The sequence below is a fragment of the Pristis pectinata genome, chromosome 24, assembly GCF_009764475.1.
Source record: "Pristis pectinata isolate sPriPec2 chromosome 24, sPriPec2.1.pri, whole genome shotgun sequence".
NCBI classification, from domain to species: domain Eukaryota; kingdom Metazoa; phylum Chordata; class Chondrichthyes; order Rhinopristiformes; family Pristidae; genus Pristis; species Pristis pectinata.
Genome location: NC_067428.1, coordinates 2076989 through 2089838, shown reverse-complemented (window position 1 = coordinate 2089838; position 12850 = coordinate 2076989). Strand labels below are relative to the sequence as shown.

The 12850-nt window shown below is 55.1% G+C and overlaps 1 protein-coding gene across 4 annotated transcripts in view; it reads left to right on the top strand.

Annotated features, from left to right (window-relative positions):
• The window catches only part of LOC127582365 (lipoprotein lipase-like), a 28212-nt gene extending 16472 nt beyond the window's left edge, over positions 1–11740 (top strand). For 2 of the 4 annotated variants that reach the window (XM_052037539.1, XM_052037536.1), the window contains 7 exons: positions 1522–1701; positions 3512–3623; positions 4853–5086; positions 5560–5802; positions 7120–7240; positions 9313–9546; positions 11189–11740. In XM_052037539.1, coding sequence (XP_051893499.1) covers positions 1531–1701; positions 3512–3623; positions 4853–5086; positions 5560–5802; positions 7120–7240; positions 9313–9546; positions 11189–11297 — 1224 coding nt within the window. In that variant the 5' untranslated portion in view covers positions 1522–1530 and the 3' untranslated portion in view covers positions 11298–11740. Of the gene's footprint in view, positions 1–1521; positions 1702–3511; positions 3624–4852; positions 5087–5559; positions 5803–7119; positions 7241–9312; positions 9551–11188 lie in introns of all 4 variants that reach the window. The other 2 variants (XM_052037537.1, XM_052037538.1) reach the window with 2 other exon arrangements.
• Positions 11741–12850: the final 1110 nt, after the last annotated feature.

The following is a 12850-nucleotide window of genomic DNA, read 5'->3' as shown; positions in this document are numbered from 1 at the left end:
AAATCTCCCACCATCAACATCCTGAAGGTCTTCATTGATCAGAGGCTCAACTAAGCCAGCCATGTAAGTACCAAGGCGATTGTTTAAAAGCTGTCGGAGGGTGTGTTGAAAAGGCTTTCCCACATCCACAAGGCATGTTAGTAATGTGATAGAATACTCTGCACTTGCCTGGATGATCATGGCTCCAAGAACCACCCAGCACGAGGTGGCCCACCTGAGTTGCACCCATCAACCAGACCTTCATTTCCTCCTCCACTGATGCCCAGTGACTGCAGTGCGTATCATCTACAGAGTGCACTGCAGTTCCTCACCCAGGCTACCGAGACAGCAGCACCCCAAGCCATGACCTCAATCCCCAAGAAGGACAAGGGTAGCAGGCACATGTGAACACCGCTTGCAGGTTCCCCTCCAAGTCACACATCCTCCTGACTTGGAAGCAGATCACTGGGTCTCCATCGTGAAACTTCTTGCCCGGAACCATTATGGAAGCAAGTTCACCAGAACAACTGCAGCAGTTCAAGAGGCAGCTCGCTCCCATCTTCTCAAGGGCAATTAGGGAGGGTCAATAATCCTCAGAGATGCAAACATCTGAAAATTGAATAAATCAAAAATTGTCCTTCATTTGATGCCAGCGATCCAAGACCAATGTTTTGAAAATCCAAAAACATTGGCCTCCTACAAACTACAAACACAACTCTCCCTGCACTCCCAGCTATCTCAACAATATTCTCTCAATGTTCACTTCCAACAAAGTCAACAATCCAGTATCAATTCTCCCTTCAAACAGGCCCAAAATCCATAAGTAACATTCCCATAAAACAATCTGAAAAAAAGATTTCAAAATCCCCTTTAAAAACTTAACAACTCAAATTCAGCATGCATTTGAACTTCACATTAAACAGTGTCAACAATACAACGTTCACTTCAAACACTTACTAATCTAAAATCAACAACATCTTCAGGCTGTCCCTACAATCCAGATCAATAATTTTAACCAGTCTCAAAAATTCAACAACACTCTTGTCAGACATTAAACTATCAATAATCGACATTCCCTTCAAGCAGTTACCACAATCCAAAAGCAATATTCCCTGCTAAAGTTCCCAACGATCCAATATCAACACACCAGTCCAATAATTTCAATGCCGCAGTGTGCACAATCTCATCAAGTAATCTCAACAATCAGGATTCACAGCCCCAGCAAAAATATATGACCAATCAGCACTTCCTTCAAATGATGCCGACAATCCCATATCAACACTTTAAAGAGCCCGGGCTGCCCTCAGTCCTATGCTGGTATAGTTCCCCAATCCCAGATACTGGCTGTGTCCAACTGTTGCTCTCACCAAATAATCCCAGTGGAATGGAAGCCTTTATCTGACACACAGTCTCTCCTTGTATCACCCACAGCACATCCATCTCCCTCCGACTCATTCCCTTGCTTTATTTAGATCTTGAGACCTTTCATCTAGTGAACTACACCAAGCAAATGATTCTGTTTTATTTATATTTACATTGCAGGTTACTGGTATGTTTGAAAGTTGGATTCCGAAGCTAGTCCTGGCTTTGTATGAGAGAGAGGGAGACTCCAACGTCATTGTGGTAGACTGGCTGACCCGGGCTCACCAGCACTACCCAGTCGCTGCCGAGAACACCAAGCTGGTTGGCCGTGACATCGCACACTTCATTGAGTGGCTGGAGGTGGGTGTTACTTGTGAACACCTGTTCTGCTCTTTCATCTTGCTCTCAATGCTTGACTCTAAATGCCCCAAGTAATTCATAGGGAGATATCACACAGAAACAGGCCCTTCAGCCCACCCAGTCCCTGCGCTCCATCAACCACCCACTTATACTCATCCCACCCTTACCCATCTTATTCTCCCCACTTTCCCATCGACCCCCCCCACCCATATTCTACCACTCACACAGTGCTGATTTACAGCGGTCAATTAACTTACCAACCTGTACGTCTTTGGGATGTGGGAGGGAACTGGAGCACCCAGGGGAAACCCACACAGTCACAGGGCGAAAGTTGTCTTTGTCAATTTTGAGATCTATGTCACAGGGAGTCCATGAATAGAAACAGGCCTCCTTTCTATAAATTGCTTCATCAAAGCACATGGTCTGCCCAAACCAGCACCCAACCTGTCTAAATAGGTCCATCTATAATACCCTGGTGTTGCTAGTTCATCACTATTTCAAGGGACCAGACAACATCCCAGCTGTGGCACTGAAGACCTACCCTCCAGATCTAGCCAAGCTGTTCCAGCACAGATACAATCCTGGTATCTGCAAAACAGTTGGGCAGTCTGCACACTTCTGTCCAACACCAGATCACGTCCTAACCGGCCAGATTTTTTGCCTTTCGGGCTCCTCACCAATGCCCAGTTTGGGACTTGCTGGCCAAGTAGTATATGTGCCACACAAGTGGCGGGCAGTGACCATCTCCAAGGAGAGGGATCTGTCATGGAGCAACACAGCACGGAGACGGCTCCCTAGCCCAACTCCTCCATGCCAACCATAGTGCTAGTCCCACACCAGTCCTATTGGCCCACGTTTGGCTCATATCCCCCGCCAAACCCCTCCTATCCATGTATTTATTCAAATGTCTTTTAGGTGTTGTTACTGTACCTGCCTCAGCCCCTTCCCCTGGCAGCTCGTTCCATGGATGCGCCACCCTCTGCGTGAAGAAGTTGCCCCTCAAGTCCCTTTTAAATCTTTCCCCACTCACCATAAACCTGTGCCCTTTAGTTTTTAGTTCCCCTTCCCTGGGAAAAAAGACTATGTGCGTTTACCCTATCCATACCACTCAGGATTTTGCACACCTCTATAAGGTCACCCCTCATTCTACTACGTTCCAAGGAATAAAGTCCTAGCCTGCCCAACCTCTCCTCATAACTCAATCCCTCAAGTCCTGGCAGCGTCCTTGTAAATCTCTGTACTCTTTCCAGTTTAATGACGTCTTTCCTAAAACAGGGCGATTAAAACTGTACTCAGTGCTCCCTGTGCGGTGTGTCCAACTACCCTTGACATTCAATGCTATTAATATTGTCAAGTCTCCCACCATAAACCTCCCAGGGGTCATCATTGACCAGAACCTTACATGAACCAGCCACATAAATATATCAGCCACAACACCAGATCAGAAGCTGGGTATCCTGTGGCTAAGAACTCACCTCCGACACCCCAATGCCTTGTCATCGTCTACAAGGAAGGCACAAGTCAAGAGTGTGATGAATCCTTCCCATAGCTGAGTTCCCTGTTCCTACGTGACAGACTCTAAGGATGGAATGACCTCCCCTGTTCCCATGTAAACACTTGGAAGAGTTGAATTGCCTCTCCTTGCTGTGTACGGAAGGTTTGCTGGTTAAATAGAGGCTTTGGACTTGGAACTATATGAGATTGTATCCAAAAGGGAATTTCAGTTCAATTAATTGAATAAATTGGGAATGAATAAAAGACGCACATTGCCTAATTTCCCAGAAGTGAGGTTTTTATTTACTTACTGTAGGAGGAACTAAACTTCCCAGCTGAGCACATCCACATGTTGGGATATAGTCTGGGAGCTCACGTCGCAGGGTTTGCAGGAACTTACGGAGCCTCCAGAGTTGGCAGGATCACAGGTGAGAGCAGCGGGTGGGGTCTGGGCCATTCCCCTGAGGGTCTGGGTGGTTCACTTTCAGTGAGGGAGGAGGGGATCAGCATGACAGGAGGGTGAGTAGGAAGAAGGCAAGGATGAGAGGATGGCTGTGGGGAAGGCTGTAAGGTGGGCTGGTGAGTGAGGGGGGTCAGAGTGGGGGGGGTCAGAGAGTGAGAGGGTCGGCGTGAGGTGTGTGTGTGTATGTGTGTGTGGGGGGGTTCAGGGTTGATGGGGGGTTGGGTTGTGGGGGGGTCGGGGTATTGGGGGGCAGAGTGTGAGGGGGACATAGGGGTGTGAGGGGGGTTCAGGATGTGAGGGGGATGGCAGTGTGTGGGGGGGGTTGGGGTGTGAGGGGTGTTTGGAGTGTGGGGGGGTTGGGGTGTGTGGGGGTCAGGATGTGAGGGGGACATCGGGGTGTGGGGGGGTCGGGGTGTGAGGGGGACGGCGAGGTGTGGGGGGGTCGGGGTGTGAGGGGGGTTTGGGGTGTGAGGGGGGTTTGGGGTGTGAGGAGGTTCGGGGTGTGAGGAGGGTTGGGGTGTGAGGAGGATCAGGGTGTGAGGGGGTTTTGGGGTGAGGGGGTCGGGGTGTGAGGGGGATCAGGGTGTGAGGGGGGCAGGGTGTGATGGGGATGGCGGGGTGTGAGGGGGGTTCAGGTTGGGAGGGGGTTGGGGTGTGAATGGGGGGTCGGGGTATGGGGGGGTGTCCGGGTGTGAGGGGATGGTCAGGGTGTTGTGGGGGGAGTCGGGGTGCGAGTGGGGGTTTGGGATGTGCAGTGAGGTGCTGTGAGTTGGTACCTGGTACAGGTGAGGGCAGCTGATGGGTCTGGGACATCAGCCCCTGGGAAATGAGACCCAACCCATCCCACGTCCTGGCTTTTGCCTCAGGACCCTGCTGGGCTGCCTACAGATGTTGGGGGTGAGGGGGGAGCTGGGACCTGCCGGGGGTCCAGAGTGTGCGGCCGCTCTCAGGGGCACCTCAGACCCGACCGCTCACTGGCAACTTCCAGCTGGGAATGCCCAGGCCTCAGGGGAGCTCCCTCACTGACCCCCGGGGCTGTGCACTCTCTGACCCCCAGGGGAGCTCCCTGTGACCCCCGGGGAGCTCCCTCAGACACCCAGGGGAGCTCCCTGTGACCCCCAGGGAGCTCCCTCACATAGCCGTGGGTGGTGAGTGGGGCCCAGTTTCCCCAGTAACGGTGTGTGTTGTTCCTAGGCCTGGACCCAGCGGGGCCGGAATTCGAGGGGGCCGAGGCCCACCACCGCCTGTCCCCGGATGACGCCACCTTCGTTGACGCCCTGCACACGTTCACCCGGGGCTCGCTGGGCCGCAGCATCGGCATCCAGCAGCCCGTGGCGCATGTGGACATCTACCCCAATGGGGGCAGCTTCCAGCCCGGCTGCAGCCTCAGCAGGGTCCTCGGCAACATGAGGTCGCAGGGAGTGTACGGTGAGGCCTGTAGGGGGGGGCCCAGGGCGGTGGGGGGCTGAGTGGGGTAGGCTCAGGGCCGGGGGTGGGCCCAGGGCTTAGGGTGGGGGTGGGGCCCGGGGGGGTGGGCTCGGGGCAGGGGGGCCGAAAGAGGTGTGCTCAGGGTGGGGTGATGGTGAGATCCCATGGTGGGGGGGGGGGGGGGTGGGGGGGTTAAGTGATCACACTCTGGGGATCGGTCAGTGTGCGCTCCGGGGCGGTGGGATCGGACTGCGCACGCTCTGAGGTGGTGGGATCGGACTGCGCATGCTCTGGGGTTGTGGGATCGGACTGTGCACACTCCGGGTTGGTGGGATCGTACTGTGCACGCTCCAGGATGGGGGATCGGACTGTGCACGCTGCGGGGCGGTGGGATCGGACTGTGCACGCTGCGGGGCGGTGGGATCGGACTGTGCACGCTGCGGGGCCTGACGTTGCCCTCCGCCATGTTGCAGCGGTGGCCGACGCCATCAAGTGCCAGCACGAACGGGCCATCCACCTGTTCATCGACTCCCTGCTGAACACGGACTACCCCAGCCGGGCCTACCGCTGCTCCAGCCCCGAGACCTTCGAGCGCGGCATGTGCCTGAGCTGCCGCAAGAACCGCTGTAACACCCTGGGCTACGACGTCCGCAGGATCCGCAGCAAGAGGGGCGGCCGCATGTACCTGAAGACAGCGGCCGACATGCCCTTCAGAGGTGAGCGGCTCGGACACCCACCCCTCTCCATCCCCCCAGCCCTCCCCTCCTTCCCCTCCCCTCCCTCCCCTCCTTCCCCTCCCCCCCTCCCCTCCTTCCCCTCCCCCCTCCCCCTCCCCTTCCCTTCCCCCTTCCCTTCCCCCTCCCCCTCCCCTTCCCCTCCCCCTCCCCCTCCCCTCCCCTCCCCTCCCCCCCTCCCCCCCCTCCCCTTCCCCCTTCCCCTCCCCCTCCCCTCCCCTCCCCTCCCCCTCCCCTCCCCTCCCCCCCTCCCCTCCCCTCCCCCTCCCCTCCCCCTCCTCTCCCCTCCCCCCCTCCCCCTCCCCTTCCCCTCCCCCTCCCCTCCCCCCCTCCCCCTCCCCTTCCCCTCCCCTCGCCCTCCCCTCCCCCTCCCCTCCCCTCCCCCTCCAACCCCCTCTATACCCCTCCATCCCCCTCCCCTTCCCCTCCCTCCCATCCCCCTCCCTCTCCCCCCCACTCCTCCCCACCACTCCCCTCCCCCTCCCCCCTCCCTCCCATCCCCTCCCATCCCCTCCCCTTCCTCCTTCCCCCTCCGCTGCCCTCCTCCCTTCCTCTCATCCCCCTCCCCCTCCCCAACCCCCCGTCCCCCCATGGCTTCAACTCATCAAGCATCGTCACCCAGGTCTCCTCATTGCATGCACTCAGTGTTGGGTAGGGGTGAGGGTGGTGGGTACTGACCCCACCCTGCAAACCCCTGACCGTCCCGTTGTTTCCACTCCTACAAGATCGAGGCCACGGTTCCATCGGTCTCTCTCAAAATACAGCCTGCCGGAGGGACTCAGCGGGTCGGGCAGCATCTGTGGTGGGAAGTGGAGAGCTGGCGTTTTGGGTCGTGAGCCTTCATGCGGACTGGAAGGGTAGAGGGGAGATAGCCGGTATAAAAAGTCAAGGAGGAGGGATGGGTCAAGCAGTGTGAAGCGATGGGTGGGTCTGGGTGATCAGCGGACAGAGTCAGGGGAAGGTGGAGGTGGCGATGGAAGGCGGGAGGTGATGGGTTGAGGCAGCAAAGGGCTGCGGGTGGTGGAGTCTGAGAAGCAAGGACGGTGAAGAGAAGGGAGGGGTGGTGAGAAATGGGAAGTGCGAGGAGAGGGGACCCGGATTCCACATGTTGTGTCTCCATTCGTCTCTCCGAGCCCCTTTCAAAAGGCTCCAACATTCCTTGGCCCGGTCTCTCTGCACTGGAGAGTTTGACCGAGCCCAGGCTTGGAGCAGGAGCCAGCTCCAGCCGGCACAGACTGGATGGTCCAATCCAGCACACACTCCTGGCTGCTGAGAAACGTGTTTACTTTCCTCCCGCAGTTTACCACTATCAGCTGAAGATACATTTCTTCAGAAAAATCAATCAATCGGAGACGGCTGCAAACTTCCGCATCTCGCTCTACGGAACCCTGAACAAAACTGGAGGACTTGCCATTCCAATGTGAGTGTCTCCGGCTTCATCGTGCAGGGGGAGCGGGATCATTAAGTGGTGGGAATGACAGCTGGATATTGTTGTCCTGGGGGGGACCTGAGAGTCCGGCTGCTGAACGCCACTCGGTTTTACACTGGAGCTCGTCATTGAGGATCCAGAGACAAAGTGTTCAGAGTCCTGGTGTCATACAGCTGGGGGCAGGCTCACTGTGCACACGATAACTCCCACACTTCCTTCCTTGTGGAGCCATAGGGTCACACAGCACAGAAACAGGCCCTTTGGCCCACCATGTCTCTGCCAACCATCAAGTCCGATCTATACCAATCAAATTTACCAGCACCTGGCCCAGAGCCTTTGCAGTTCAGGTACTCATCCAGATGCTTTACAAATGGTGGGAGGGTCTCTGCTTCCACCACCTCACCAGGCCATGTGTTCCAGATTGCAACCACCTCCTGGGTGAGAAAATTATTCCTCAGGTCCCCTCTGAACCTCGTAACTCTCTGGTCTTACACCAGGCAGAGATAGGGTAGGTAATCTGAATCTTTTTCCCATGTCAGGGGTATCGAAAACAAGAGGGTGTGGGTTTAAGGTGAGAGGGAAGGGTTTGAAAGGGGATCGGAGGGGTACATTTTTTTTACACAGAGAATGATTCATAACTGCAACTCGCTGCCAGAGGAGATGGTGGACTCAGATACAATCTCAATGATTAAGGGACATTAGGCAGACAAATAGGAACCACAGACCTAATGTGGATACACGGGATTAGTGTGGGTGGGCAGAAAGGCTGGCATAGATCTGGTGGGCCGAAGGGCCTGGTTCTGGGCTCTATGACCTCTGATATGGGGAGAAGTTCCTCACCACCTACTGTACCGATGTCCCTCATGATTCTGTGTACCTCTGTCAGGTCACTCTCGACTCCAAGGAAAACAGACCCAGTCTCTCTTCATAACTGAAACCCTCCATCCCAGGCAGCACCCCGGTGAACCTCCTCTGCACCCTCTCCAGTGCACTCACATCCCTCCTATAGTGGGGTGACCAGGACTGCCCGAAACCAACATTTTATAAAATTGTACCAAGACCTCCCTGCAATATTCTTTCTGCTGTTTAATGAAGACAAGCATCCTATATGTCTGCTTCACCACCCTGTCTATGTGCCGCTACCTGCAGGACTTGTACAGCAAGGTCCCTCCTCCTCAGTCCTTCTTCAGTGAGGCCCTACCGTTCACGGTGTATGTCCTACCCTTATTGCATTCCTGAAATACATTGCCTTGTGAGAGCCATAAGATAAGACGTCTTTATTAGTCACAGGTACATTGAAACACACAGTGAGATGCATCTTTTGCGTCGAGTGTTCTGGGGGCAGCCCACAAGTGTCGCCACACTTCCGGCACCAACATAGCACGCCCACAACTTCCTAACCCGTACGTCTTTGGAATATGGGAGGAAACCGGAGCACATGGAGGAAACCCACACAGACACAGGGAGAACGTACAAACTCCGTACAGACAGCGACCAGAATTGAACCCGGGTCACTGGCGCAGTAAAACGTTATGCTAACTGCTACACTACCGTGCCGTGCAAACTTTGTTTACCCACCTAGTCCCAATTTCCTGTGTTTGGCCCACATACCTCCAAGCCCCACCCCTTCATGGACCTATCCAAGTGCCTCTTAAATGATACTGTTGTACCTGCCTCACCCACTTCCTCAGGCAGCTCGTTCCATATACTGACCACCCTCTGCGCGAGGTCCCATTCTCTCTCCTGTGGCCCTGCTGGAAGAGCAGGGGGCGATTGTCCCTGGTGACCTGGTCACATTTATTCCAATCAGTGTTGTGTTGTGTGGGGACAACTGTGTTTCCTGCATTGATGACACTTCAAATGTGCTCTGGCTGTGAGTCAGAGTGTGAAATGAGAGTTCTTTATTTACCATGTTAAATGTTGGAATCCTGGGATTTATCCTGGATTCAGGAAATACCCCTGGATCTTTGGTGTTTCCCGTGCTATGGGGGACCTTTGCTGTTGCCTGGTTCCTCTCTATCCATGGCCTCGGAGTTATGTGAATGACTTTGTGCTCCTCACAGATCGGAAATTCCACCCAACAGCACCACCTCGTTCCTACTGCACACGGAGGTGGACATCGGAGAGCTGCTGATGGTGAAGCTGAAGTGGGACACCTCCTCGTCCATCTGGTCCACCATCATGGGCAAGGTCACCAACCCGTGGTCACTCTGGAGACTGTGGGACAGCCGTGAGGAGACCACCAACCACCTGGAAATCAGGAGGATGCGAGTGAAGGCAGGGGAGACCCAGAGGAAGTAGGTCTGGGGCACAGGGGCTTCAGTCGGTTAGAGAGGGAGAGGAGGAAAAATGTGTTAATGACGGATCAGGGCTGGAGGAGGGCCAGGTGCTTCACCGGGAGGAGTTGGTTCAATCAGAGAGAAAACAATTGGTCTTCACCTCATTTAAAAAAAAACTATCGACCATAGTAATAATTTAAACACAGTAACCAGTTGTCACGGTTTGCCTCTTACACTTGCAATTCGTTTCAGTGTGCAGGGCAGTGTCTGCCGTGTTAGACAGAGCTGTGACTGCACTTGGTGTCGCTGAGTGTCACCCACTGGCTGACCACAGCACTGGGGAAACTCCTTGCATCTGACAATCTTCAAGGAGTAGGATTTCCAACTCTACAGGTCCCGCCTTAAACCCACTGCACCCATCTGGCCCGAACTTCCCTACCCTTCCCCTTTCCGATAATCAAATATGATTTAAGATTCTTCACAGGACACGCCTGCTCCAGTTCCCTCCCACCATCTACTGCCGGTTGAGGTAAAGAAGGTGCTCAGTCTGCCCCACTGCAACACAACTGGCACGAATTAATGCAGCAGGTGGACCAGTGTGGTTGAGGGGGCAGGGTGGGGGGGCAGGGTGACAGGGGGCAGGGTGAGGGGGCAGGGTGAGAGGGGGCAGGGTGAGGGGGCAGGGTGAGGGGGGGCAGGGTGACGGGGGGCAGGGTGAGGGGGCAGGGTGAGAGGGGGCAGGGTGAGAGGGGGCAGGGTGAGGGGGGCAGGGTGAGAGGGGGCAGGGTGAGGGGGGCAGGGTGAGGGGGCAGGGTGGGGGGGCAGGGTGAGGGGGGCAGGGTGAGGGGGGCAGGGTGATGCCAGAAACACAAATGGGCTTTGAGTCCCTTCCTCATTGCGAGACATCCTTTCCAGCGGTGCAATAAGTCCTGTCACTAATTTCAAAGTCCCCAGCGCTGATGCGGGGTTTCGACTCAAAACGTGGACAGTTCCTCTTCCCCCCCACCCCCCCCCCCTCCCCAACAGACGCTGCTCGACCCACTGAGTTCCTCCAGTGGACTGTGTGTTGGTGCAGATCCCGGCACCTGCAGTCTCCTGGTCAGTATAAACGCAAAGAGCTCGTCGACATCTTATCAACACTGTGGCTTTGCAGAAGAGCCAGCAATCTCCGTGCTCCGTTCTGGTCACAACTAGTGATGGCTTTATGGGAACCGAGAGCTGTGGAGCGGGGTGGGGGGGGGGGCTTCTCGGCTGACGATGGTCCGGTGGTGTTGGAGTGAGTGCTGCTGCCTCGGCTCCAGTGACCAGCGTTCAATCCTGACCTCGGGTGCTGTCTTTGTGGAGTTTGCACGTTCTCCCCGTGACTGCGTGGGTTTCCCCCAGGTACTCTGGTTCCCTCCCACATCCTGGTTAGTAGATCAATTGGTAACTTGCCTCGGGTGTGTAGGTGAAGGGTAGCATCTAAGGCAATTGATGGGAATGTGGGCAGAATACAATGGGATCAGTGTAGGGTTAGTGTAACTGGGGGTAGCTGGTCAGCATGGATTCGATGGGCTGAAGACCCTGTACGACTTTGTAATGTCTGCCTACATCTGATGATAGTCAGCCCTCCCTCTGCCGCATCAGCCGGTGACTGAGTTTTCCCTTTGTTTAACGGCAGGATAGTGTTCTGCGCAAAAGACTCGGCCTCGGTGAAGGTGCGGCCTGCCCAAGAGGCGACGTTCGTGAAGTGTCAGAACGAACAGACAAGGAGGAAGGGCGACCAGTAGAGTGAGTCACCGGTTGGCGGATGGGTAAAGCACACGAACTTGAACACTGGACTTCCCTGATTCCTGCCCAACTTCCTGACAGTGGATTTCCCAGGAACTGTATCAGTCGCTTCTGAACATTGCAGATCTCCTCAGGGAACCAGGTTTTGAAGCATCGCCCTCTGGTGCTGCGTGTCACTGCTCGGCTGCTGGTCCCCTCACCCCTCTGATCTTGTGAGCCTGTGGGCTCACGGCACACTCCAGGGGCCCGGCCCTTGGCACAGGGTCCGAGCTGACTCTGTGGGCGGGCTGCAGCTTTCGGAAGAGATGTCAAACCAAGGCTCCCGTTCACTTTGAATCCCATGTCACTAAGGTCAAAGAAAGCCAAAGGAATTCTCTCAAATATTTGGCCAATATTTATCGCTCAGCTAAAGATCACTGAAATAAACATGTTATCTGGTCAAGGTCTGTTTATGGAATCTTGCTGTGTAGAGTGACCACTGTTTTCACGATTAGAGAGGTGATGAATTTCAAAAGCACTGTGCTATTTGTGAAATGCTCCGGGCCACTGTGACCACAGCGTAACTTCCTTCTGTTTTGGGCAGAGTCGAGGGAGCAGAGGGTGGATTGGATCTCTCTGGGCAACTGGCCAAAGCCCATTCTACCCAACAGTTAAGATCTAACACCCTGGATCGTGTGGTCATCGAGGCAGAGTTTCAGTGTGTTGGATTTCCCATTTTCTGTTCATTTTTCTCGCTACATCACCCTCGAAGCCTGTGCACAGCTACCTCGGCCACACCTCCTGCCACCCTGCCTTCTGTAGGGACACCATCCCTTTCTCAGTTTCTCTCACTCCGCCGTATCTGCCCTCAAGATGAGGCCCTCCGTTCCAGGACTTCTGAAATATCAAACTTCTACAGAAAATGTGGCTTCCCCTCGACTGTAGTTGACGGAGACCTCACACACGTTTCCTCCATTTCCCAGACATCTGCTCTGCCCCCCCCCCCCCAGACAGAACAGAGGTGGGGTTCCTCAGTCCTCACCTTTCACCCTCTGAGCCTCTGCATCCAGCACCTCATCCTTCATCATTGCCTCCAGCTACGACAGGATCCCAGCAGCAGCCACACCTTCCCCTCTGCCCCCACCCTGTCTGCCTTCCACAAGGACCACACTCTATGACTCCCTGGTTCATTCATCCCTCTCCATCCCCAGGTACTTTCCCCGGAAATGGTGGTGCAACATGTCCCCTCAGCGGCTCCCTCCCCACCATCCAGGGACTGAAACAGCCCTTCCAGGTGAGGCAGAGATTCACCTGCACCTCCTCCAACCTCGTCTACAGCACTCGGTGCTCGTGATGTAGCCTCCCGTACATCGGCAAGACCAAGCGCAGACTTGTTGAGCATAGACCACCTGTGTTCTGTCTACACCGGTCATCCTGAGCTTCCTTGAGTATGTCTGTTTAACTCCTTTTGCCACATGACTCTGTCCGTCCTTGGCCTTCTCCACAGCCAGGGTGGGGCCAGACACAAACCAGAGGAACAACACCTCGTATTCCATCTGGGGCAGTCTGCAAG